This window comes from Phaethon aethereus (genome assembly GCF_964289735.1).
Source record: "Phaethon aethereus genome assembly, chromosome: 16".
Taxonomy (NCBI): domain Eukaryota; kingdom Metazoa; phylum Chordata; class Aves; order Phaethontiformes; family Phaethontidae; genus Phaethon; species Phaethon aethereus.
In genome coordinates, this window is record NC_138592.1 from 16,425,533 (window position 1) to 16,451,438 (window position 25,906).

At 46.8% G+C, this 25,906-nt stretch overlaps 2 protein-coding genes across 2 annotated transcripts in view; one reads left to right on the forward strand and one right to left on the reverse strand.

Annotated features, from left to right (window-relative positions):
* Positions 1-4,256: 4,256 nt before the first annotated feature.
* Positions 4,257-7,633, reverse strand: GDF5 (growth differentiation factor 5; the record flags this gene model as incomplete). The annotated part of the gene is made up of 2 exons (XM_082007426.1): positions 4,257-5,403; positions 7,000-7,633. The coding sequence occupies 2 exons, from the start codon at positions 7,631-7,633 to the stop codon at positions 4,535-4,537; spliced, it is 1,503 nt and encodes a 500-aa protein (XP_081863552.1). The 3' UTR covers positions 4,257-4,534.
* A 4,480-nt stretch (positions 7,634-12,113) lies between these two features.
* Positions 12,114-25,906, forward strand: part of LOC309410842 (centrosome-associated protein CEP250-like) — a 37,087-nt gene continuing 23,294 nt past the window's right edge. Inside the window, 9 exon segments of the mRNA XM_082007318.1 lie at positions 12,114-12,288; positions 13,329-13,385; positions 14,112-14,194; positions 14,597-14,762; positions 22,444-22,550; positions 23,859-24,086; positions 24,679-24,775; positions 25,264-25,362; positions 25,668-25,829. Coding sequence (XP_081863444.1) covers positions 12,172-12,288; positions 13,329-13,385; positions 14,112-14,194; positions 14,597-14,762; positions 22,444-22,550; positions 23,859-24,086; positions 24,679-24,775; positions 25,264-25,362; positions 25,668-25,829 — 1,116 coding nt within the window. The 5' untranslated portion in view covers positions 12,114-12,171.

Consider the following 25,906-nt stretch of genomic DNA (forward strand, 5'->3'; position numbering starts at 1 on the left):
AATAGCCCACATAGCGGGTTACTGCATCTTTCATATGGCTGCTGTATAAACAAGAACATTTTACACAGGAAATGACATAACCATGTAAAAGTGTACATGGAGTTTAGGCACATATTCAAACACTAATGGGAATGCATTGTTTTAAATGGCATACTTTTATGTTTACCTATTGAGCTTAGTACCCATATTTTAGCCAAATACAACAAAAATTATCCACACATACCTGTCTTATAGTGTACTGTTTATTTGAAATTTGGACTTTCACAAAGACTCTCGTGGGACAGATAATGACCCTAAAAAGTGAATACAAATGAGGCATTCTCAGCGAGAGAGTGAAACTTGCCATCATAAAGGTGGAAAGCTGAACTTTTAACCTGTATTGCTTTACAGCTCAGGTTTCTGTGTGTTTCTACCGTCCAGTTGCTAACACCAATTCACCCTTGGGAAGAAAGCCATAACAATAATTTAGGGTGTCTATCTTTGCACATTATATAATGACCAGGCTAAAGAAAGTAGTGCCAAACTTCTGCAATTTCAAGGTTTTCTGTTTCTTTCCAGTTTCTTTGCTGGGGGTCAGCCCCAGACTGTGCCCTATCCCTAAACCTCTGTTTTCAGAGAGGAATGAAGGTTGAGTGACGTCCACCCAGGTTGTGCTTTTGTGCTTGTCCATGATAATGAATGTTTGTAATGGCCACCATTCATGTATCTTGGGAAGTTTCGATACGTGTTTCTGTTCTCACACCAGATAACCAAAACTGCATGTTTCCAGGTAAAGTCTTCACGAGATTTGCAACAGTTTGTGAGTAGAAATTGAACGGACATGTGGAATTCAGAAAAAAATGACAGCTCACTGTGGCAGCATCTTTTTGTTGCTATTGAAATTTTAGGTGAATTAAGAATATCAGAAACTGCTTTGAGAAGAGCAGTGAAAGAGGCCACTCTCTTCAACACAGATTTAAGTGACCATAACCATTCAGTAAGTACCTTATAATTAATTACAGAGACATAAGTCTGTGCTCGATGATCCCAATGGCTCAGACAATACACCAAATAAAGCACTTATAGGCTAGTATACATTTTCATCATGGTGAAAGTCAGTAGACCACTCCAGAATAAAACAGCGTTGAACTGGAATTCCCAGAGTTATCAAACAATTTCAGTAATGTAAATGCAAAAGAATACTCTGGACATTGCAGCACTGGTTTATAACCAGTGTTATAAACCAAGGATATTCCATGAGGGTTAAAAGTGGAAAAACTGCCCTAGTCCTGCAATCTACTATACCCACCATTATAAACTCCTCACTTTGAGCTGGACAAAACTTGGGTAGTGCTGGGATCATCCCTTCCAGATGTCACCGCTTTTGAGCTACCAGCTAAGCAAAGTGAATGTCATATTACCTCCTAATCTGAACACTTGGGCTGACCTACTAGTGGCTTTTTTTTTCTTTTTCCTTCAAGGTATAACTACTACTAGCAGAATTTTGGTTTTTGAACCATTACTAAAGCGTGTTTTTTAAGACTTCAGTGTGTCAGTATTTCTTTTCATTTTTCCTCAGTTCATACTGTTTGCTTTGAGATAATTGCAAATTCTTAGCATTTTTTTTTCCATTTAGATGCTGATACATACTCAATTTAATTACCATTTACCTGAATCTTTATCCTGCTTTATTCATGTATTGAGAAATTCATACAAGGACAAGAAACAAGAACGTCTGAGAGTTACCTGTTAGCTTTTAAAAGTTTGTATCATGACCATCCTCACTTGGATCCTCAGGCTGATCAACAGCTCTGCAGTGTGAAGTGTATAGCAACTCTCCTCCCCCGATTTCCAAACTATCATGCGTGTAACACCACAAAGCTGTCGCAGCATCTCACAAATCCAGCTGGAGCTGAAGAAAACTGCCAGTTGCAGGCAGCTATAATCCCAGGAGTTACCTTGTCTGTTAAGACAACTTAGATTTGCTTCAAGTGAATTTAAATAGGCAGTATTTGCTATTTTAAACTGATCACCCTGAGCCATCGAGGATCGTGCCTGGGTGGTTTATAAATGGCATGGCACAACAGAGAACAGAGATTTCACGGGGAATGTGCAAACAGGCATATGCATGGGAGAGCAGCACTCTCTTATGGAAGGAAGGAAGGAGACAACCCTTTCCCATGGGCATCTAGCCAACCTCTCCAGAAGGTAGATGTGGTCAGTGCTAGAGAAAGGATCCTTAAAAGCTGCAAGCCAGTCGCCTAGAAAACAGCCAGGAGCAAGAAAAGAACTGCTTGAACAGAATGGGCAAAAAAAGTCTGAGATGCCCTCTTGGCTGTGGACTTGGTAGGAGAATGATTTCCCTCCTACTGTAGCAATGGTAAATCATATCTAAATCAGCTTGTAGTAAAGCCTAGAATTAAAAGCTCCTTGTTGTTTCGAAAGTCGTATGAGACTGACTGGTGATAAGCAGTTAGTGCAGGGGACAGTAACTGTTGGTCCTGGCCTAAGACCCTGTCAGGACGAGGAAGAGCAGGACCTGGGAAGTACACACACTGAGAGTCCAGAAGGAAACAGAGGAGCCCTGGGGACAGCCCTGACCCATAAAGTAGATCCACAAGATGTCAGAATTTCTCATGCACGTTATGAAGTAGCTTCAAGTGCTCATCACCCTACATGTCTGTTAACCTGCTAGTTAGTGATTCGCCCTCCTGCCGAGTACAGCATTCTGACCCACCTCGTTCTGTGTTATCGCATGGCCTGCACCAAGCAGTATCAACTCCTGCAGGCAGAAATCACGGTGCTAAGCTATTACGAAGAGATCATACATATGAAAGCTCCCTCCCTTTTCTGTGCCACCATGCTGTAGGTTATGGTACATGACAGGTCTGCCTGCAAAGGGGAATGTTATGTGTCTGGCAGCAAGGCCACTTAACCAGGTATTTTAATCAGGTTAAAAGGCTCAGCAGCCTAGAGAGTGCAGGAGGAAGGGCAGAGCTTTTTGTCGCCGTTTCTCTATGGATATTAACCTGGAATTTATGATGGTTTGCTGCTAGTGTGAGCTAGAGCACATCCAGTCTGGGGTACTGACGGGGAGGACCTCAGGGGCCACATTCAGCCACATTCAGCTCCCTGCCACTACCCACATGAGCAATGCTGTGCAGAGGAGAGTTCAGATCATGTGACTTGATGGTTTAAACTGTGATGAAACAATATCAAACCTTAGCATATTTATATTTCATACTATTTCATACTACAAACCTTTATATTTCATACTATTGATAAGCTACTTCAATAATTTCTGATGGTTCTTATGGCCTTTCTGATCCCTCTACAGTTGACCATCTGGTACCTAGTTTTGTAGGTGGAAACATACGCAGAGTAATCCCACAGTAAATTTATGCACGTCTAGAATAGATAAAGAGGATGTGCAAACACACAGCCTTTGGAGGGTGGAATAAAAGGATATCAGAGCTCTTCTGCAATCATCTGCATAACTCATTTTTGCCCTGATAAACATCAAGTGATAGTGTCATTCCCCAACAGATCAAACCATGCCATACTTTCAGATCTGTCTTCCAATGTTTCCACAGTTTCTCTCTGTGGCAGCAGAGTTAGAGGCAAGCAAAATACATGGTCATGTTTTGCATACCACTAGTATTTTGCTGCACTGAAAAGTCCCTTTCACTTGTATTTATTGCACAAAAACATTAAAAACAATTTCTTAATAGCATTCTAATTATGCAGAGTTGGACAGCTAGACACAATGTAGCACTGTGTCAATAATTTATTACATCTTATGCCATAATTGAACACTTGTACTATGAGCATTTGAGAACAACTTGGACCTTACACAGAGTAATATATCTTGCTACATAATAATGGAAAGGTGGATACTTAAGAAAGATATGTAGCTTGGAGGAAAACATACATGGAAGCAAACAGCTCCTGCATCACCTATCTCCACATAAAACTTAAAACTAAATCAACATATTATATTTAATGACTCCTTTTTTATATATGCATAGTTTAAAGAGCTAATCAGAAAGAAATCATATTACAGTGTAACTATTTACACCAAGATGGGAGCACACCAGAACACAAACCTTCTCTTCTAGACATCAGGAATCTTTTTTTACATTTCGTAATGGACAAAGTACATGGGACCCAGACATAAATTCAGTCTCAAGAACATTGTTCAAAGGATCAAACAGGTCATATCCACAGCTCACTGATACCATCTTTACCCACTGCCTCGAGACTAAAAGCAGGCAATCTATAGGTGTGGAGGTATAATCTTCTCTATCATGGACTTCAGTTAGAACCAGCCTCATGTCATTGACACGAGGCCTTGTATCAGGCTGCATGACAGCATCCAAATGCTACTGAACATGCCCGTGGTGGAGAGACAATTAGAAGCACTGGATTTATTGCTACATCCTTGTAAACATACATACCCTAGAGGTAAGAAATCTAGTTAACCTTGTTTAAGGAGAGGTTATGTTCAATGTGTCATATTACCTTTCATAACATAATCATGTGAGCAACTGTTCTGCTACCTACAACCACATGACTCCACTACCATGTCCTCATACTGCTTGTAGACCACATTGTTTGCAGAGTCAATGAAAAGAATGCTAATAGGACTCAGCCTCGTTGGGACACAGCAAGTTGGGGGTGTCGATTCTGGGTCCATTGAGTTCATTAATGTTTGGATTACTGCATGATTGGTGGGCTCCAGATGGGACCGAAGGGGGAATTCACAAAGCCCTTCGCAGTGATATGCTTCATACTCTAGAGGGGCTATTATCCAGTCATCCCAGCCCATATCCTTAAAATTCACGTGGAGGGCTTTTCGGCTACACCTTGCCTTCAGATTCTTAGTGGGCCTCTTCCCTTGCCGTGTTGCTAGAGGAGCTCTTCTCTTCCGCCTCTGATTGAATAAGTACTCATAAACAGTTTTGTCATCTTGGCCGGATCTAGCTTTGATTTCATTGAAGAATAAGTCTCTTTTTTTTGTCCTCCCAAATACCAGGAAGAGAGCCTTTTCATTGACCTGTCTTCCTGTTCTATTAAATCCCACACTCCTGAGATCAACAGCTCTCCCCCTGTCAAAAGTTTCCAGCTCAAAACACAAGTTAACCAAGTTTTTAAAGTTTCTGAAAAGTTTCCAGATGTCAAACACTTCCCACTTTGGTGTATCTGTGATACTGACAGTACGTGAGTCCAGGAGTGTTGCTGCTTGTCTGTTTGTAGAGCAACTAAATAGTTTCACTTGAGAAGTTTTTCCAGAAGAATGAGACTTCCACGTATCAGAAGGTTTTTTCCTCAATATTCGAAGTTCTGCTCCCAGCAAACCATCTTTTTCTAATGCACTGATGTCAAAAATGTATTTTTGTTTTCTTATAGTTGGTGCTCGCTCATCTAAAAAAAGCACACACATTTTTAAATGTATATCAAGCACAGATCAGTATCAGTTAATCAATTCTTAATGGTTCTCCTGAAGTTTGCTCATAAGCCTAGAAGTTTTCTTAATTAGCCCACCAGACAGAAAGGGTAATTTTTGTCTAAGGGATCAGCTCTGTGCAGGGATCTAGAAGAGCTCAGTGACTCAAGAGGGAAATGAGTTTCTGAGTTTGCCTTGCAGAAATCTCATTTCTTTCACTGGCGGGCATTTTCTAACTTCAAAGTAGCAATTAGCCAATTGAAAAATAGTCCTTTTTCAGAGCTGAGCACTCACAGGGCCTATTCACCACTTCTATCCTACTTAAATTACCGAAACAGAGCTTCAGTGGTGCCCAGGCCTCATGCTGGCTCCAAACATGAGCAAATTTACCCTTAGACGACACAATAGTGAATTAGTCCTTTAAAACCAACATCCCCCAGGAACTGCCAGACACAAGGATAATTGCCTTATTAACTTAACCTCACGATTCACGACTTTTTCAAATTGGGAAGAAAAACATACCTCCCCTTAACCTGATGTTACATTTGCTTGGTTAAGCTCATGAGCAGCACTAACAAGGAATATGGCTGAGCCAACATTTTAGTGATGTTACATTAACAATGCCTTCCAGTGGCGAGCTGAGAACCTGAATGCAGCACTTGTGAGCAGCGCATCATCCCTTCCAAGAAACCAAGCTATTCATCATTGAATGGAAAACAAATCCAGTCCTGGATGAGTCTTCCATCACCATTACCTTACCAGCTGTAGCCTGTGTTGCTTCCTTCAGTACATGACAAAACTCTTACTAATGTCACTGGGAGCAACATGGGGCTCTCTGGCCAGAGCAGTAAGGTCAGCATTGTTCTTTGTGAGCCTGGTTATTTCTTGTGTGAAAGCAGACACTAGTCCAAATTCCAAAAAAAGTTTGGAACCAGAGTGTTGAACTGCAATTTCTGGAGTCCCAGAAGTTATTTACTCTTGTTAGTCTGTGCTTAGCTGTGGGCTTCTGTGGATGGTGGCACCTGAAAGCATAAGCTTTGAGCTAGTACAGATACACCCACCTTCTGCTATAATGACTCTTGGGTCTACACTGTAGTTCGTCACAATTCTACCTTGAACAAATTGAGCTGACCCTTTGATACTGAAACTTGTGGGTTTTTTTCATGGAATAGCCCTGTTCTTAGCATATGTTTTTAGACATACTTTATAATAAAATCTAATATTAGCCATTTCCAGAAGCTATTTATGGAAGGAAAATAAGACAAAAATTTAAAAGATTTTTAAACACCTAAGCATGCAAAGACTGATTGATTTTCAACAATATGCATCTAAATTATTTTCTAAACGTTTTGTTTGGCTGCCACACAACCATCTAGTTCTGCCTCTAAATGAATTTTCCAAGATAAGGCAGGAAGACAAAATCTGCAGCAAAGCTGTACGATTTCATTTACATTAAAAAGAGCTATTTGACTTTAACAAAGTATGATTATTTTCTGATGCTCTCTACATGTACAAACACACTCAGACATCTCTATCTGTCCACACACACACAGACACACGAGCTCCTTTCTTACCTTGTCCTTTGTCTATAAAGCTGGTTATTGTATTGGCAAGTCCAGCCTCCAGTTTTACACTTCCATTAACACCTTTTCTTTCTGCATCTGAGAGAGTCCTGTACAAAGAGAGCATGTATTCATGTGGCGTTATAGGGGGATGTCTGAAAGTTTCCTTAGTTTCCCTCTGGGTTACAGGCTCTTTAGTCTTTTTGGTTTTGAAAGAATCAGTGTCAGTACTGCTTGTGCCAGTTTTTTTCAAAGCCACCTTGCTGCTAAGATTTTGAACCTTTGGAGTCACTGTCCTTACTCCAGAAGGTCTGCTGGGGAGGTGTCCTATCTTGCCCTCCGTGGCTGCTGTTCTTGAGAAAACCTTCTTTGATTCATCGTTCTTGGCCAGCACAGCTCCAGCCTGAACAGCAGTGCTTTTAGCCCTAGCCTTTGAGGTCCCAGTACTATATCCATGGCTTGCAGTCCTCAGTGTACCTGCCCGTGCTGAGGGATTCCTCTCTTTTCCTTCTGCTTTTAAAAAACCTAGTTTAGATCCTGGATTACTCTGGCCTGCTTCAGAATTACTCAGCGCTCCAGGAACTAGATCCAGAGACAGCCAAGTCAAATGCCAAAGCAGTAAAGTGAGAAAATGCAGGATTTTCATCCTCTGGTCTTCCTCTGAATGCCACTAAAGAAAAAATCAGAAAAGGTTCCTCCAATTTGGCAGAAGAAAACATGAAAGAAATTAAAAACCAAAGTCAGCAAAAATGGTTTTCTTTTGAGATTAAAACATTTCAAATCTTGTTGTTCAATACTTGTATCCAGTCCCATAGTGGAAATGCTCATGTACTCAGATACGAACTCCCCTGACTTCAGTTAGCAGCTATAAAGAACTTGTTCTTGAAAAGAGAAAGTTTACCACCTCGTTTTCTTCTGTAAAACTGACTGAAAACTTGAAGGAGTCCTGTTTAAATCCAAGGGTTTTTTTTTCCAAGAAGGAAGAATGGCGTAATGCTGCCTCTGTGTTAAAAGGTTTTTTTAAAGTTTTGAATCCTTTCCAGTGAAAATATTTCACACACAGAGACCTGCAGGTGCTCAGAAATCTTTTACAAACCTGAACTCAGGAATTGGAAACGGAATTCCAACAAACCTATTTAATTACTCTCTGATGTCATGCTGTCTAAACTAATTTAACTGCGATATATTTCTTTAAAAAAATCTTCTTTACCCTTTTCATTAGCATGAGTCATACTCTGCCTCATGTGAAACAGTTCCACAGGCTCAAAACTCCAGAGGATGCCTTTTCAAGTGGCAATACAACCTTTACCTTAGCCTTCAATGAACTTCATGTTTAAATGGGACAAACTGCAAGATCAACAAGTGAGACCTGTCATACAGTCCACTGGACACATACATTAAAATATCTAAGTATAATTTGTTTAGCTCTTTTTCCAGAGAACTGTAACAGTGGCTTCACTTTGTCCTCCTGTGACTGAAGGGCTGGACTGGTAACGCAGGCGCTTAGCAAGGGTAAAGTTTAGTTTTTCACAAACACAACACAGCCATGCCCACAGTCAGTGTATTTTGGCGTATTTATTGCTGTGCTTTAAAAGAAATCCAAGTAAGCCCAGTTGGAGAAGAAGCTTCTGCCAGTGGGGATGCCCTTCGAGGTGGGCAGCGGCGCACTGTGGGGCAGCAGTGCGCCCTGCAGGCAGGCAGAGCCGCTCGGGGAGCTGGAGTCACCCCGAAACCCCAGTCTTTCCTCCAGAGGCTGCTGAACGCCAGCCTTTGTTTTAAAATCAGATGCAAAATTTTGAAAGGCCTCCTACCCCACGGCCACAAGAAGGCTGGTAGTTAGAAACCACTGTTACTTATGTGTCAAGGCTATCTGCTGCTTTCAGCCGTACAAAAGAGAGTGGGGAGCAAGCGAGTCTTTCACAAGCTGCAAAAAAATGAACAGTTGTTGTTCTAAATGAGCCTTTAGGAAATGAGGCACCGGGATGGATTGAACAGGGATTAACGGGACCCTTCTCTCACCTCGTGCTGACGCTAAGCCCAGTTCTCTTCCCTCAGCTGTTCTTATTTCTGAGGCAAGAAGGGAAAAGATGCAACACTTTTTAGCTTGAATTGTGCGTGCTTTAGCATTTCCCACCCTGAAACACCAAACTACTTTCAGAAATAACAACCTGCAACCCTTTCTACAGGAGGACCTCTGAATGCTTTACCTTGTTTTGATGGAGAAACTGAAGGATAAAAGAGTTCACTGCTTTCACAGAAGTCACAAATAAAGTAGATCCAAAAACCCACCCTCCTGATTTTGACCTAATGGCCCTTCGTCTGATGTCAGTTGTAGTTTTGCTATTCCCCATCAAAATAAAGCAGCTTTTCACAGAGTTACTTCTGACAAAACCGTTCCCCATGGTTGGGGCGAGGATCAAGATAGGATGTCCTGTTATGGCCCTACACTAATAACAGAACCACAGAATGGTTTGGGCTGGAAGGGACCTTTGGAGGCCATCTAGTCCAACCCCCCTGCCATGAGCAGGGACACCTTCAACTAGATCAGGTTGCTCAGAGCCCCGTCCAACCTGACCTGGGATGTTTCCAGGGATGGGAACATCTACCACCTCTCCGGGCAAGCTGGGCCAGTGCTTCACCAGCCTCACTGTCAAAAATGTCTTCCTTCGATCGAGGCGAGATCTTCCCCTCTTTCTGTTTAAAACCGTTACCCCTTGTCCTACCGCTGCAGGCCCTGCTAAAAGGTCTGTCCCCAGCTTTCTCAGAAGCCCCCTTTAAGCCCTGGCAGGCTGCAATAAGGTCTCCCCGGAGCCTTCTCTGCTCCAGCCCGAAGCACCCCAACTCGCTCAGCCTGTCCTCACAGCAGAGCTGTGCCACCCCTCTGAGCACGTTTGTGGCCTCCTCTGGCCCCGCTCCAACAGGCCCGTGTCTTTCCTGTGCTGAGGGCTCTAGAGCTGGACGCAGACGCAGCACTGCAGGGGGGGTGTCACCACAGTGGAGCAGAGGGGCAGAATCCCCTCCCTCGCCCTGCTGGCCACGCAGCTTTGGATGCAGCCAAGGATACAGTTGGCCTTCCGGGCTGAGAGTGGCCTATTGTCCAGCTTTTCATCCACCAGTACCCCAAGTGCTCCTTGGCAGGGCTGCTCTTAATCCCTTCATTCCCCAGCCTGTGCTGAGTGGCCCCGACCCAGGTGCAGGACCCTGCACTTGGCCGTGTTGAACCTCATGAGGTTCACACAGGCCCATTCCTCAAGTTTGTCCAGGTCCCTCTGTATGGCATCCCCTCCCTCAGGCACGTCAACTGCACCACTCAGCTTAGTGTCATCTGCAAACTTGCTGAGGGTGCATCGATCCCACGATGTCATTGATGAAGGTATTAAAGAGTCCTGGTCCCAGTACAGACCCCTGAGGGACACCGCTCATCACCGATCTCCATTTGGACATTGAGCCATTGACCACTACCCTCTGGATGCAAGTGGAGTGGATTTAATGTGGGTTATTCCAGCTGTCTAAGCTCAAACTCAAGTGGTTATCTTCAATATGTAGATGGAAACCCTCAGTCCAGTGCAGGCTTTAGATCAGATACAGGACACATAGGAAGAGATGTTCAAGGCATATGACCTCTCGCCACTGGCCAAGTTTACGTGTACCACTGGAGTGGCTTGGTTCATACAGCCCACTCGTCCTTCTTGGCCCATTCTGTAAAGGCAGCTCCTCACACAGTCTGTGTAGGGATTTGAAAAGAGAGAACTAACCGAGTCTCTGCTCCTTGGAAGTGCACTGCCTCTTGGTCTCCCAGTCCTAAAATTATGTCTACATGAGCTGTGCCACCTTCTCAGACAATTTCAGTGATTCCCTCTGGACATCTAGTGTGGGCTAGAGGAAAGGATCACTCCGGGGAGCTGAAGAAACATTTCACAGTCTTGAAAAAGTTGCCATTCCCTGAGGATAAAAGGCCCTACCCAGGTCTACATATCTGCATGTTCCATGTGACAGTGAGGTAGACCCTGGAGCCCCAGCACACAGGCCCCTTTCCAGGATACAGGCTTCTCCCTTCTTTCATTCTTGGGCAAAGGCACACACTAACACTTCCTGTGGTCCCGAAGCACGTACCTTGTGATCATATTGCCACCTGTAGGTCTTTGTCATTCGGATGCAGCACTGCTGCTGAACTCCAGCCAACTAAGTCCTACCCAGAGCTGCAGCAGGCAGCAGCAGGGTCCTTCTCAGGGGAAGCTCAGACCACCTGCTCGATCTGTCAGAGGACGCTGCAGAATAAAGGCAAGGGCTGAGCCAAGCAGAAAATTCTGGTCTTGCCCACAGAGCCCAGAACTCCCTGGCTGCACCCTAAAATATACCCTCTACGTTTGGTCACCCCAACATGGCTCCAGGGAGGCTCCGTTTGACATGAGATGCCAAGAATCAGAATTTGTTCACTGCTGCAAACTTGCAGTTTGAGCTGCACGTGGAAATCTTTATTCTAGTGATCTACCAGGAATTTCATTGTCCTTTTCCAGGTGAACTAACTTCCAGAACGGACTTACAGGATTGAGTTGGGTAAACTTCATGTATTAAGCCTTTGCTGTCAGATTGCTTTTGCTTATTGAAACTAATTAACATTGTATTTCTGGGATAATTTAGACCTCTGCACCATAGCTTTTTGGGGACAGATTTTTAAAAGCATGAAAAGCTAATTATAAGGAAAGAATAGCTCTGTGCTTTGTGAAAGGAAAGAATTACAGTAAACTCAGAGATGCTATAATTAAAAATTGCCTTGTCTTGGGACAAAGAAGAACAAAGATAATAAAGTTCCTGCTACCATGGGAAATTGTGACATAATTTTAAAAGGCTGTGCTACAATGCCATGATGATAAACAAAAAATTGGAAGTCCAAGGAAAGAATTGTGTCACTGTTTATCAAGGGACTTGGCTACGCCTCTGAACAGGAGCGAGCCTACAGAACACCTACTTCCCACGACATGTTCTGCCTCAAGAACGCTAGCAGTGAAAAGTACCTGGCTGCTGCACTGATGCATACGTGGTGGCTCCCGGGAGCCAGGGACAGCATGAAAAAGGACGCAGGAGCGTTAGTTCCCGCCTGGAGCCGGCGGAAGCCGGACCGGGCCTGTCAGGCAGCGGCGGGGCGGAGCCGCGCGGACGGCAGGTCCGGCTGCCGAGCGAGTCATGGCGGCGGGGGGTGAGGAGGCGGCGGGGAGCCAGGCGTCTCTGCGGCGCCGGCTGCAGAGCTCGCAGGAGGCGCGGCACCGCCAAGCGGTGCTGGTGCGGCAGCTGCAGGCGAAGGTGGGGAGCGGGGGCGCCCGCTCGGGGGGAGCTGCCCGGGGCCGGGGTGCCCTGGTCGCCCGCGCCGCTCTGAGCGGGGACTCGGCGGCGGCCATCTCGGGGGGCGAACGCGCGGCCTACCCGGGGCCCTCCCCCGCGCTGCCGCGGGAGGGACGGCGCCGAGCACGGAGCTCGGGGAAGGCCCCGGGAGCCGCCCTGCTCCGCCCGGCCCGCCCAGGCGTGCTCGGCGCCTCGCCCTGCCGCGCTCACCCCTCCGAACCTCTCCTTCGGTCTGTTCCGCACTGAAAGCAAGATGCCCGGCTTGCAAACGCCTTGGCTCGGCCACGTTAGCAGGGCACTGTCCCAGAGGTGGGAGTCGAGCCGGCGGGGTGCTCTCGGGCCCCGCGGGCAGAGGCAGGCAGCCCCGGCCTGCTTCGCCCGGGGCGCAGGAGTGCTGGCGGCGAGGAGGGGGCCGGGCCGGGGCGGTGGGTCGGGGCAGGCCGTGCCTTGCCTGGGCCAGTGCACGGCGGCGGGCACGGCGCTTGCTGTGAGGTCGCGCTGCTTTTTGCCCCTGCTCATCCTCTGCAGCCAAACAGAAATCGGCGTTCTGCAGTGGCTGTGCACGACTGCGCTAGCTTTACCTGCTAAACATTGAAAAGCTGTTTGAAATCTCCTTTCTGTAGCTTCAAGGACCCACTGGACTTTTATCCCATTGGAATTACTTATTTGGGGTACATGGTAGCCAGAGGCTAGGCATGGCCATCTAAATCTCTCTAGTCATTCTGATTACCACCGCTGTCTCAGGATGAGCAGATACGATTTCACACGACATGATATGGTATGATATCACACTATGTGTGAAAGATAACCCTGTCTCACTTCCTTTAGTATTAGATAAAGTTAAGATTCCCTACATTATAACAACTTCTTGTTGCCTGTGTGGGCAGTGCTGGGCAGGGCCCGGTGCTGGGGCTGTCGGGACCGGGAGAAAAGCCGGGGCAGGAGGAGCCGAGCCCCTCACAAGCTGCAGCCGCTCATGGCCATTGCGTGTGCCCATCCAGGTCCTGCAGTACCGGGCTCGGTGTCAAGAGCTGGAGCAGCGAGTGGGAGCAGCAGGGGTGAGTGTGCAGGTTGCGGACGAGAGGTCGCCTGCGTAGCATTCGTTGACGCAGACAGCACAAAGCTCCCCGAAGCCGGGGCAGAGGAAAACGAGGTTCTGCCACCTGAGGCTGGAAGGAAGCGCTGTACGGTTGCCCGTCGGTGGTTTGTCTGGTTGCCGCGCGTAGAGCAGCTGGTAGGCGCAGAAATGCCCATCCAGAAAAGCCTGTCAGGAAGGCTTTTAGCTGCGTGCAAGAGGGCTTTGCTGCTGGAGCAGCGTTTGTCCTAGGTCTCGGGAGAGGGCTGTGCTGCCTGGTATGCTACATGGCTGTCCCTGAAAAAGAGCCGCCTGAAACATGGCATGTTGGAAGGCGAGAATGCTGGCGTTCCACGTGCAGAGCCGGCTCTGCGCTTTTCTTTCCGCTTCACGGCTAAAGTGAACCCAGGGAACGAAGGGCAGGAGAGTGGGAGAGCGTTCCCGGGCTTCGGGTCAAAGTGAGCGCTCGCGGTCATGACCTGAGGATGCCTCGCTGTGAGAGTGCAACAGTGGGAGACTGAGGAGAGCTGCTGCCATTAGCTAGTAACGCCCTTCCCCTCCCTTCCTGTCCGTAGTCACAACACCGTTACGCCGGGAAGGAGCCCCGAGCTCCTGAGATGATAGCCAACAAAGGGAGGGGAAAGCGATGGGTGCTGACGGGAGCGAAGGGAACAGGAGAATTTGACTAAACATGTCCTTTCTCCTTCAGGGCTCCCTTGCAGGCAGGTGGGAAGCTGCCGAAGAGCACAGCCTGGAGAAAGTACTGCTTCAGTGGGAAGAGGAGCAGCAAAGGTACCAGGAAGGAGCGTTCCCTCATACTTGATACACTGGATGCTCGTGGAAGTGAGGGGAAACCCGTCAGTGCTACCTGGTCACCCCAGGGGAAGCGGCTGGGCAAGCGGCTTTGAAAGGAGAAAGGTCCACAGTCTGTTTTCCGTGGGGCAGTCCTAGGGGTGTGTGCTGAACAGCTCTGTTTTGGGTGGGGGGCTATTCCGGGCGACCTCCAAAGGACCCTTCCCAGCCTAAGCAGATGAGCTTGCCCTCACAGAGAGCTCTCAGTTAATGCTAGAAAGCACTTCTACTGCCTCTCGGTTTGACAACAAAGTCTGTGTTGAGGGAGCTGGGAAATGACGGGGATGCTGCTTGTGGACAGCAGTTGTTCAGAGGCCTCATTGTTGTTTCTCCCTTTCCTAGGTGTGAGAACCTGGCTGAAGTGAACAGTGTCCTGCGGGAGCACCTCGATAAAGCGAATGAGGTTAATTCAGCCCTCAGAGAAGATGTTGGAAAACTGACGGTGGATTGGATGAGGGCCCGGCAGGAGCTGGAATGTAAGGAGAGTGAATGGCGCGCTGAACGTGAGGTAAGGAGCGGCTACGGGAGTGTCACAGGCGATGCCAGGGTGGAATGCGAGTGCATTTTATTTGTGGCCTAGAGGACTTGCTGTGGGAAGGTTGTGGCTCTGTTGAGGCTGTGTTGGTGTTGACGAGCAGAAGCCAGGGGTGTGAGATGGAGGAGTGCGGGAGAAGGATGGACTTCACAACTCTATGAGAGTTATATTCCGAAGCCGTTTATTGTCTTGTCTGACTCCAATATATATCATAATCTTTGTTTAGTCACTGCGCACACACTCATGATTGGTTACAGCTTGTTACACGCATTATTGCAATTGGCTATATACAAAATATCACGCGCTGTCCATGCGCCTCTCACACAGTCAGGATTCGCTGCCTGCAGGTGTTCCTGTGCTCCTTTGCTGCCTCTTAGTTGTTTTCCACAGCTCCTTCTCCTCAAGGCCGAGCCGTGCAGATATCCAGCTGTTTACCAGCTTCTCAATGCCACAGCTCCTTCTTCTTAAGGTCGAGCCGTGCAGATCAACGCCACAGCTCCTTCTCCTTAAGGTCGAGCCATGCAGGGTGATCCCAACATCTCCCCCTTTTTGTTTATCTATAAACAAAACCTGATGTGTCATTTGCAACCTAAGGACTGTGAGGAAGATCGACATCTGTACATTGTATCGTCCTGTGCCGCGAACTCAGCCCAGCAGTCGGTAGGTGCCAGCTTTACGTGGGCGTCCCCACGGAGGCAACGGTGGCCTTGCCGTACACCAATCCCCCTGCTCTTTGGGAAATCCCGGTATTTATGCATTTGCCAAGGAACGAGTTTCGACGCACGTTGCCAGCGAGTGTCGGAACACGCCTCGGTTGTCACCTTTCAACACAGGGAACCTATGGCGCATGTGCCCGCTGGCCAGACGTGCTGCACGCGCCACAGCCATCCCGTCTATTGGTTCGTAGGCTTTGTTCACATGGCATCTTACCATAATCCAGCAGTCACATATCAACTATGCTTAAATTAATAGCAGAATATTACAAGGCAAACAATTCTAGTTGTACTACTCCTAGCGATAGAAGCTTTAAAGCTATGAAAACCAATATTATATCTTACCAAAGGATTTGTAGTTATAGAGCACTTTGCCTTAAAAGCTTTCCATGTTTGTCTAATGATAATTCTCAAATTAGGAACTAGGACACCCATGGCACAGTCCCCTGACCAGTTCCCGGGCAGCTGTTTCCCAGCCCATTGATCTCCACACAGCCACCATAACCCTTCTGGCAGATTGAAAAGGTATTGCCCGGGGAGGAAAGAGACAGACGGAAGGTGTCTTGTCCTGTTTGATTTGCTAATGTTACCCATACATTTTCTTTTGGCTGAGATGGCATCCAGGTTGCGATGACACCTGATAGTGTCAAGATGTGTCCGACGATGACGATGGTGACTGTTTCACCCATGGTTTTACCCATTTTGCGGGCACCCAACAAGTTCCAGAATCTGTAATGACACAAACATAACCTCGTCCCCAGGTTAGCAGTTGAAAAGGTCCTTCCCACATATTCTTTTCCAAATTTTTAACTTTTACTTGCACATTTTGTGTTAACTCAAACAGACTTCCTGTCATTCCTTTTACATGTTTCTCCTTCTGCTAGATGCAAATAATTTAACACATATAAGGCTTTATTCAAACGTTCTTGGGGTGGTGTGGTAGCCTCTCCCTCTTTTTGTTTTTGCAATAAACACTTCAGGGAATGATTCATTCGTTCAACAATAGCTTGTCCAGTTGGGGGTTGTGGTATTCCAGTAACATGCGTCACTCCCCAATGAGCAAAAAATGGTTGGGTTGACTGGGCTACATAACCAGGACCATTATCGGTTTTAATTTGTAGGGGTATACCATGGGCTGCGAATGCAGCTCGCAAATGCTTTTGTACATGCCTACTAGTTTCTCCTGTTTGTGCAGTGGCCCAAACTACTGCAGAATAGCAATCAATTGAAACATGAACATATTTAAATCTTCTGAAGTCAGTGACATGTGTCACATCCATCTGCCATAGTTGTAGCGAATGCAATCCTCGGGGACTTACTGTAATCGCGATTCCTGGGCCTATTTGTTGACAATTGGCACAAGTCTGTATAATAGCTCTAGCGTCACCTGCACTTAGATTAAATTGTCTCGCTAAAACTTTGGCAGATTGATGGCAAAAAGCATGAGAGGCTTGTGCTTGACCTAAACGGTCCGGGGCAGGTCCAGCCCATACTGCGGCAGTCAGCCGGTCAGCTCTTGCATTTCCTTCCACCAGTTCCCCTGGAAGGCTGGTATGGCTGCGTATATGCATAACGTAATAAGGACATCGTCTTTTCTGCAATAAAAACCAAAGTGTTCTAAATTGTTGATATAGCTGTTCCTGCTGTACCTGTCTGAGGATTGAACCTTCCAATCTTTGGAGTACTCCAGCTACATATAAAGAATCAGTAATTATATTCACAGGTTCTTCAGACCATAATTTAAAGGCTTCAATTACTGCCTGTAGTTCTACCTTTTGAACTGATCCTGGCACGACAAGTACCCGTTCTTTCTATTCTCTGTGCTCTCGCCATACTATTGCTGCCTTGCCTGTTTTCCCACCACCATCTATAAATACTGTAGCACCTTGAACTGGATATTGACTACACTTTGATTTTTCTCCTACTTCATGGTTTTTAAAAAAGGTAAACATTTTGTGTGATGGATAATTAATCTGAATGTCCCCTTCAAATCCTGCTAATGCAGTTTGGAAGGGAACAGAGTGCTGCAAAGCCCAAGTCAAATATTCTTGTTGTAATGCTATTAAAATTGTTTTCAGGTCCTTTGCCGACATATCAATAATTCTGTTGCGTCCTTTCATAATCAAATTTGCAAAACACTCTACTTTCGTGGTGATGGTTTTTCTGTGCTGCTGAGGCAAAAAGACCCACTCTAAAATTCTCAGTGGGTCTGCTTTTGATTCTAGCTTTGTTATCCACTGTATTATAAGCGCATAGGGATGTCGCTCGTGATTGATTACTGCCAAAGTGATCCCTATCGAGGGGTCTATCCTAGAACTAAATGCTTGAGTTACCTTTTCAGAAATGTTTGCTACTGCTTCCCGGGCTTCCTTGGTCAATTGTCGAGAAGAGTTTAACCTGCTATCCCCTCGCAAGAGCTGAACCAAAGGCTCCATATCTTGGTTTGTGATCCCACAAATAGGTCGAATCCAATTAACATCTCCTACCAATTTTTGTACATCATTTAATGTTTTAATCTGAATTCTTAATTCAACCTTTTGGGGGGTCACCGACGTTTCAGTGATCATCCACCCCAAGTACCTCCAAGGCGCTTCAGCTTGTATCTTTTCCGGTGCCACTTGCAGCCCACTTTGCCTCAAAAGCTCAACGAGCTCCCCGATCCTTTCTTCCGGATTTAAGTGATCACCAGCCATCAATATGTCATCCATATAATGATAGATGAAATATTGAGGCCACCTTTTTCTGATTGGCTGTAAAGCCCAATTTACATAAATTTGACACATCGTGGGCGAATTTTTCATGCCTTGTGGCAATACTGTCCAATGATATCTTTGCATGGGTTGCGCCTTGTTTGTACTTGGGACTGAGAATGCAAAATGTTTGGCATCGTCTTTATGCAGAGGGATTGTAAAAAAGCAATCTTTGAGATCTATAATCAAAAGCTTCCAATACTTCGGTATCATACAGGGAGATGGTAGCCCTGGTTGCAAGGCTCCCATGTCCACTATAACCTTATTGACTTCTCGCAAGTCATGCAATAATCTCCATTTTCCATTTTTCTTTGGAATCACAAAAACAGATGTGTTCCAAGGACTAGTGGTTGGCACAATATGGCCTTTTTCTAGCTGTTCTTTTACCAAATCTTCCAGGTGGGCGACCTTTTCTGTGGTCAGCGGCCATTGATTTACCCACACTGGATCATCGGTTTTCCATTCCAGTTTGAGCACAGGTTGCGTTTCAATGGCCACTACCGAAAACCCTGCGGATCGCTAGAGAGTGATACATTCATTTGACTCAGTACATCCCGCCCAAGCAAACTTAATGGTAATGCGGCTACATAGGGTCGTACTGAACACACTAGCCCGTCTGGATTTTCACAGGTTAGGGTTGTTACGCTCTGTTGTGTTGCAGAAAACCCACCAACCCCTACAAGTCTGTGAGCTGGAGACTGAGCCTGCCAGCCTGGCGGCCACTCTCGCTGACTGATTATGGTCACATCAGCTCCTGTATCCACTAACATATCGATGGTCCATTGTCGCGGTCGCACGGTGGGGTCAGGATGCCTAAACTTCATTTTCAAAGTTGGTTTTCTTCTGCTGATATCTAATGCTAGAAAGATTTCTGGTCTTCCTGTTGAGCCAAACCCCCCATTCCCCCTCACTGATTGCGCTGCCTGAGGTACAGAAGCAGTAAAAGGCACCAATTGTGCAATACGTGTGCCTGCAGGAACCGCAACAGGAGGAGATGGAGTCCACAACATTACTTTGATGGTTCCCGTATAACCAGCGTCAATGACTCCAGGGAGAACAAAAAGTCCCTGCTTTGTTGCTGAAGATCGTCCTAATAACAAAGCACTCAATCCATATCCTAATGGTCCATTCGCATTAGTTGGGACATCATAAACCGATGTGTCCCATAAGGTAACTTACTGTTGTTTCCACGTCCACTCCGGCGCTCCCTCTGGTTCGGGCGCTGAGGCTTGCCAAGCAGCCTGGTGGTGCTTCCCCATTTGTGTCATCGCGCAGGGTGCCTTCGCGCTCGGTCACCCGTTTCCCAATTTCATACCATCCCGATGATACTTTGAACAACATTCTGAGGCTTGATGACCAAATTTTTGACATCGACTACATGGTGCTCCTGCTGGGCCTATTCCTTGCTGAAAGGGTCCTTGTTGGAAGGATTTATGACCTGTCTCAATCTACCTAGGTCCTTTCCTTGTGGCCTTGCACTGAGCTCTAAAATGGCCTGTTTTTCCACAATTAAAACACTTTTTCTCCCCTTTTCCATTTATCAATGGCTTAATTGCTGCTGCAAAGGCACTTGCGAGTGTTTCTGCCTGATGTGTGGCAGAGCCTACTCTGTTGCAGGCTTCTACCATTTGTACTAACGTTGCTTCTTTTGGCAAAGCTAACAAAATTCTTTTACAATCTACATTGGCATTTTCTACCGCTAAATTCAACAACACTGCTAGTTTTGCGTCTTCATTGGTATACACCTTATTCAAAGCGTCTCTCGGACGATCAACAAAAGACATATATGGTTCATCTCTCCCTTGTCTAATTTGAGTATAAGATGGTTGCCTCTTTCCCTCCTCAGGGACTGTTCGCAACGCATTCAACGCTAGTCACCCAACTAATTGCAAGGCTTCTAAGGGCAGCCGAGCTTGCAATCTAACATCCACAAACAGTCCCTGGCCTGTCATTTGTTCCATAGTAATGTTCTGAAGTGGATCGCCGTCTTGACGCTCCAGGTTTTTCAGGGCTTCTTGCATACAGAGTTTATACCATCTGTCTGCCCACAATAACCTTTGGGTTGGTGTCAATAACATATCTATCATCTGCCGACAATCCCATGGTGTAAGAACCATTCCCGTGAATATGTTATCTAATAGAGCTTGCGTGAAAGGTGATTGCAAGCCATAATTTTGCACTGCCTTCTGCACTTCCTTAATCAAGTCCCAATGAAATGGGTCCCAGCGATTGGGCCCGTGAGGCTGTACACTAACGGGAAATGCCATCAGTAACTCTGTTTCCTCGTCTTTCATCGCTCATAAAAAAACGTCTTTCCACCGCTCTCTAGAGTCGCCTTTCATTCTAGGCTCTTGCCTCCCTATAGTCTCTACAACAGGCTCTTCTCCTTCGTCGCTGCTGTCAGGCAACGGGGGCCGTAAAGGTGGCAGGGGCTCGGCTGAGGTCTTCAAAACTACGGCTTTCGATCGGTTAAGTCTGGGGGTGGTGAAGCCTGCCCCATCAATCTTTCACACGAGCACACAGGGGAACATTGAATACATTGTTCTGGGCAACTTTGTCCCATCTTGCCCTCACATATATCATCGTAGATCTGTTTCTCTGACTTATCTGATGCAGCCAGTTCACCTGGTGCATCTGGCACCTCAGGAGGTGCAGTCGGAGTTGCTGAAGGTCCTGGACCCTCTGACTCAGTTAAAAAGGGATTGGTTGAAGGCGGTTTAACAGCCTCCTCCATATCAGCTGCAGCTTTTCTCTCTGCCTTTAAGGCTTTTAATGTGGTTAATATCAACTTCCACGCCGTCACTAACTCTGCGGCGGTTTTCTCAATATGCTCCCATAACATTTTTCCTATCTCCTCCCACGTCTCTGCCTTAAACGCCACAGAGGCATCGGGGGGTACCCTTTCTTTCGGCACCAAATTAGGGACCTTTTAAGTGTATATTCATCATATTTCAGTCCTCTCTTAGAGAGCATATGCAGCAGGAGTCTGACTATCGCCCCTTCTTCATGCGATGTGTTCTGCCCCATGCCACCCCGGTTGCTCACCTCACCTCGCTGGGTGCTTCTCCGTTGCAACGTGTTCCTTTTTCCTTGCGTCAGTCCCGCTGACTGCAGTTCTTCCAACCGGGCTTCTCCCGTGACGTCCTCTGCGCTCGACCGGTGTTCAACTATGAGATCCCATAGATCGTATCACGTTGGGGTCACCAGTTGTGGGAGAAGGATGGACTTCACAACTCTATGAGAGTTATATTCCGAAGCCGTTTATTGTCTTGTCTGACTCCAATATATATCATAATCTTTGTTTAGTCACTGCGCACACACTCATGATTGGTTACAGCTTGTTACACGCATTATTGCAACTGGCTATATACAAAATATCACGCGCTGTCCATGCGCCTCTCACACAGTCAGGATTCGCTGCCTGCAGGTGTTCCTGCGCTCCTTTGCTGCCTCTTAGTTGTTTTCCACAGCTCCTTCTCCTCAAGGCCGAGCCGTGCAGATATCCAGCTGTTTACCAGCTTCTCAATGCCACAGCTCCTTCTTCTTAAGGTCGAGCCGTGCAGATCAACGCCACAGCTCCTTCTCCTTAAGGTCGAGCCATGCAGGGTGATCCCAACAGAGGAGTGTCAGCAAATTGTGGTGATGGAAGATGCCCACCTGCTGTGAGCGTACTGCTCGGTCTTGGAGGCAAATGCTTGCTGTTGCTGGGCACTGCAGGGCAGTCACAGAAGACCGCTCGTCTTTTTAATAGTCCTGGAGTGTCCGTCTAGAGCAGTGGAGACCAGAGAGGACTGTGTGCTTTGAGGTTCAGAGGAGCCAGCAGAAGAACAAGGCAGGCCTCCCTTAACAGCCTGTTGGCAGGAAATCTGACGCGGGTCTCGGAGGGGCTTGTTTTTGTCTTCCTCCACCACGACCGCTGGACACCTCGGCAAGGCGAGAGGAGGAATCGTGATCAGTTTGCTTTGCTGCCGTCCACTCCTGCAGGAGGAGCGTGGACGTTCCCTTCTTGGCAGTCAGGTGGCAGGTCTGCTGAGGATGCTTCTGTGGTGGCTCCTGAGCCCTTGATGCCCCTGTTGCAGTGGTTGCTAAAGGAGACCTGGGGATGGTGGCTGTAGTCTCTCCTGTGTAGAGAGACTTGTGCAGTGGCAGCGAAGGCTGACTTGGCATTTCTTTTTGTCTTTGCACGTTCAGCTTTATGACAGCTACTTAAGGGGTGAACATAACCGTCTCCTCGGCCTGTGGCGCCAGGTGGTAACCTTCCGCCGTCATTTCCTGGCAATGAAGACTGCCACTGACCGGTGAGTAGAAGCTAAGGCTAGAGCTCTTGCAGAAGAGCTGTAGCTTCCCTTCACACCTGCTTTTTGAGCCTCGATGTTAACTTTAGTTGTGGCTGAAGCTCAGATTTCTCCTTTGGCAGTCTGAAGCAATGCCATTAAGCATGCTTTAGGCTATTTTCAGAACCGTTTTGTTCAATGCTGGTTTTCAGGTAACGCTGAGGGGCTTGGGCTATAGGCAATGCAGGGGCCCTAAACAGGTGACTTGACTATGGTGATGTTTGGGCATATTCACAGAGACACAGGTGTGTGTGGACACATTGGAAGAGACTCACCAGCGCTATGCATGCCGCACGTAGAGCAGTCCCTTCTGATGAAAGAATGATGAAAATCTGCCTTAAATCTCACTGAGTTTCTTTTCCCGCTGCTCCCAATGGAGAGATCATTCATGGATATATTTTTTTTTTTCTTCTGAATTCCAGCTTACATTTATTCTGGTCGCTTTGTATGTGCTTAGTCCTGTACCAGCATTGCTGAGAGAAAGAATATCTTCTCTACCCTGTTTCTGCATTTATCCAATTAATTTTGCTTAGTCCAATACCTCTTTTTGTGATTGTTTTCTTGTATTTGGGCTCTCTGAAGTTCCTTTCTTACAGTTGCCTTCTACACAAACAAATGTAGCATAGCCGTAATAGTACCTTCTTCTGGTGTCAGCATGCAGTTTATTTCCAACTCTGGGTTATTGTCAGCCATTTACCTTCTTTGGCGATAAGCCATCCTTAGTGTGTGGAGTGTGCCTGACTTACTATTCAATTCTTGTGATATTTGTGCTTTTTTTGTTACAACATTTTAAGCTTATTCTTACAGCACCTTGCTGGAATGTTTATTCTGTAGATATTGTTGTGAGCCTCTTAGCAGTCCAAGGGTTGATAATAATAGCCCGCTTAAGGCTGATCCCCTAGGTAGGTATAGAAGCTGGGGACCTTGGTAAAATGCCTTACATCTGTTGATGATAACTAGAGGATATTAATAAGAGAGAGCAGGAGCAACAGTTAATAAGAGTAATGAGAGGCTCATGAAGACTTCTGGCTGTGCCCTCCATTTCTTCCTCTCTCTGAGGAGAAAACAGGCTCATTTCTCAACCGTCCCTAGACTTGTTGCTCACCTGTCAACATGTGTCCTGGTCCCAAAGTGTCAGATGAATGATTCGTCCGCAACGAAGATGTCATCTTTCCTGCCAGCTTTTACTGTTGCGCAATTACGTGCTTCAGAGGTGAGTCGGCTGCTAAAGATGGTGGCGTGAACATGAGCTCTTTCTTTATTCTTCTTCAGAGATTTGTCTGAGCTGAAGGCAGAGCAAATGAGGGTTTCTGGATCTATACTTGTAAACTGCTCCCATCTAAAATCCGTCGTACAGCTCCGGCAGCCCATCACGCTGGGTAGAGCTGTCCTCAAGGATCGGGCAGAGCAGCAAGCGGGACAGGAGATAAACCAGGAGACTCAGGAAGTGATGAGCTTACAAGTCAAGGGGGACCTGGAGAAGAAGGAGCTTCAAGACAGGTGAAGGTGTTTTAAATGTGGCTGTTGCCAGCGTGATCTTTTGTGGCTGCTGCTTGGATTGCTAGCTGGGCTGTGCTCACGTTTAAAACACAGCCATTCTGCACAGCCTTGTTTCTGTCCCTCGTCAAAGTACTGCCTTCCGCAGAAAGGACAGAAAAAACGGTCTGAGTGACAGCAGCTCTTCTGAGTAAGCCCGGACTGGAAAAGAGATTGCGTCTTTCAGTGCTTTTGCCGTTAAGTGGTTCTTGGTGAGCGGTTGAGACCAGTATAAAGAGAGCTCTGTCTCTCGTACAGCCCTTTTGCTAGCCAGGGCTGTGCTAAAGGGAGTTGGGAGGCATTTGCCCAGGGCCATCATAAGCAGTGTAGCACCTGTGTACTGACAAGTCCTTGCAAGGCTGAGTGCAGAAGGCCTCTTTGGGGCAAGAAGTGCTGTTTTGCAACATTGAGCATATGAACCTGTAGAGATGAATGCTGCCCTTGCTGTATTTTCTGGGTTGAACTTTCTCTGCTATGCTTCTGGGAGCTGCTGAGCTCTTTAACAGGCGATGGTGTGCAATGCTTCTGGAATGGCACGTGGACCTTCTGTTCTCAGGGTGATGGAACTCTCGGCCTTGCTTGTACAGTCTCAGAAACAGAATGAGGAGAAGGAGACGACCATGAGGACACTTCACGACACCGTGGAGATTCTAGTATGTTTTCCCTTTATCTGGGAGGTGGCGCAGCGTTTGCTCTCCAGGCTCAGCACAAAGAGGTGTAGCTTCCTCAAGAGAAAGAGTGGCAAAGGTGCTAACTGTCTGGGAACGTCAGGCACATGGCCCAATATTCCTCGTGCGTTGGGCCCATGTGGAGTCAGTCCAGGTGCAGGCAGTGGCAGGGGGGCTGGAGACAGTTCAGGTGTCTTCCTCAGGGGGGTTGCAGCGGTGCTATTGTGCCTGTGGCTTTCAGTCTCTAGGGATGAGAGTTCCTTGGAATGGACAGCTTGACAGCAGTCTGTAGAAACTAGCTGTTGGTCTTTCTCCTCTTAGTTTTTGCAAAGAAGAAATTGAATAGATGTGGGAGGGAATATACTGGAGTCACTAGGGCTGAGGCTTATCGGCATGGCAGTGCTACTGAGGATGGGAATGCTACAGAGGGGAGCAGCTCTCCCCTGCCCACCCTTGCCTTATTCTGTTCCCAGGAAGGAAGTCGATTAGAGAAAGAATATGAAGCTTCATTGACTAGAAGTGTCAAAGAAGAGAATCTTTCCCTCCAGAAGCTGATAAAAGATATAATGGAGGTGAGTACAGAGTTCAGAGACTCATAGAACCATGGAATAGTCTGGGTTGGAAGGGGCCTTTAAAGATCACCTAGTCCAACCCCCCGGCAGTGAGCAGGGGCATCTTTAACTGGATCAGGTTGCTCAGGAGTTGGGACCACAATCGCGGAGCACTTGTGGCCACAGGGACAAAACTGCTTTGTTGACTGAAGAAATGAGAGAATTGAGTTTTGAATGACTCTAGGGTGAAGTGGGGGGAAAAGGAGAAATAGATAAAGGAAGCCCAATAGAATGAGAAAGAGTAACGGCTTGATGCGGGCTTTCAGGTGGTGTTAGATGACAGTGACAGTACGGTCAGCATTACCTGCCCTGAGAGTTCCCAGCATGCAGAGCCTAGCAACATCCTCTCTTGTCTGAGCCCCCTTGATGCAGAGCGTGCCTTTGTATTGGTTCAGGAAGCACTGGCAAGGAGGCGAGGAGCAACACAGGTGAGAATTTCTGCTTGTCTTCCCTGCTGGCTCAGCTGCTAATGCCATGCTTAGCTTGACAGCTTTCCATTTACTTT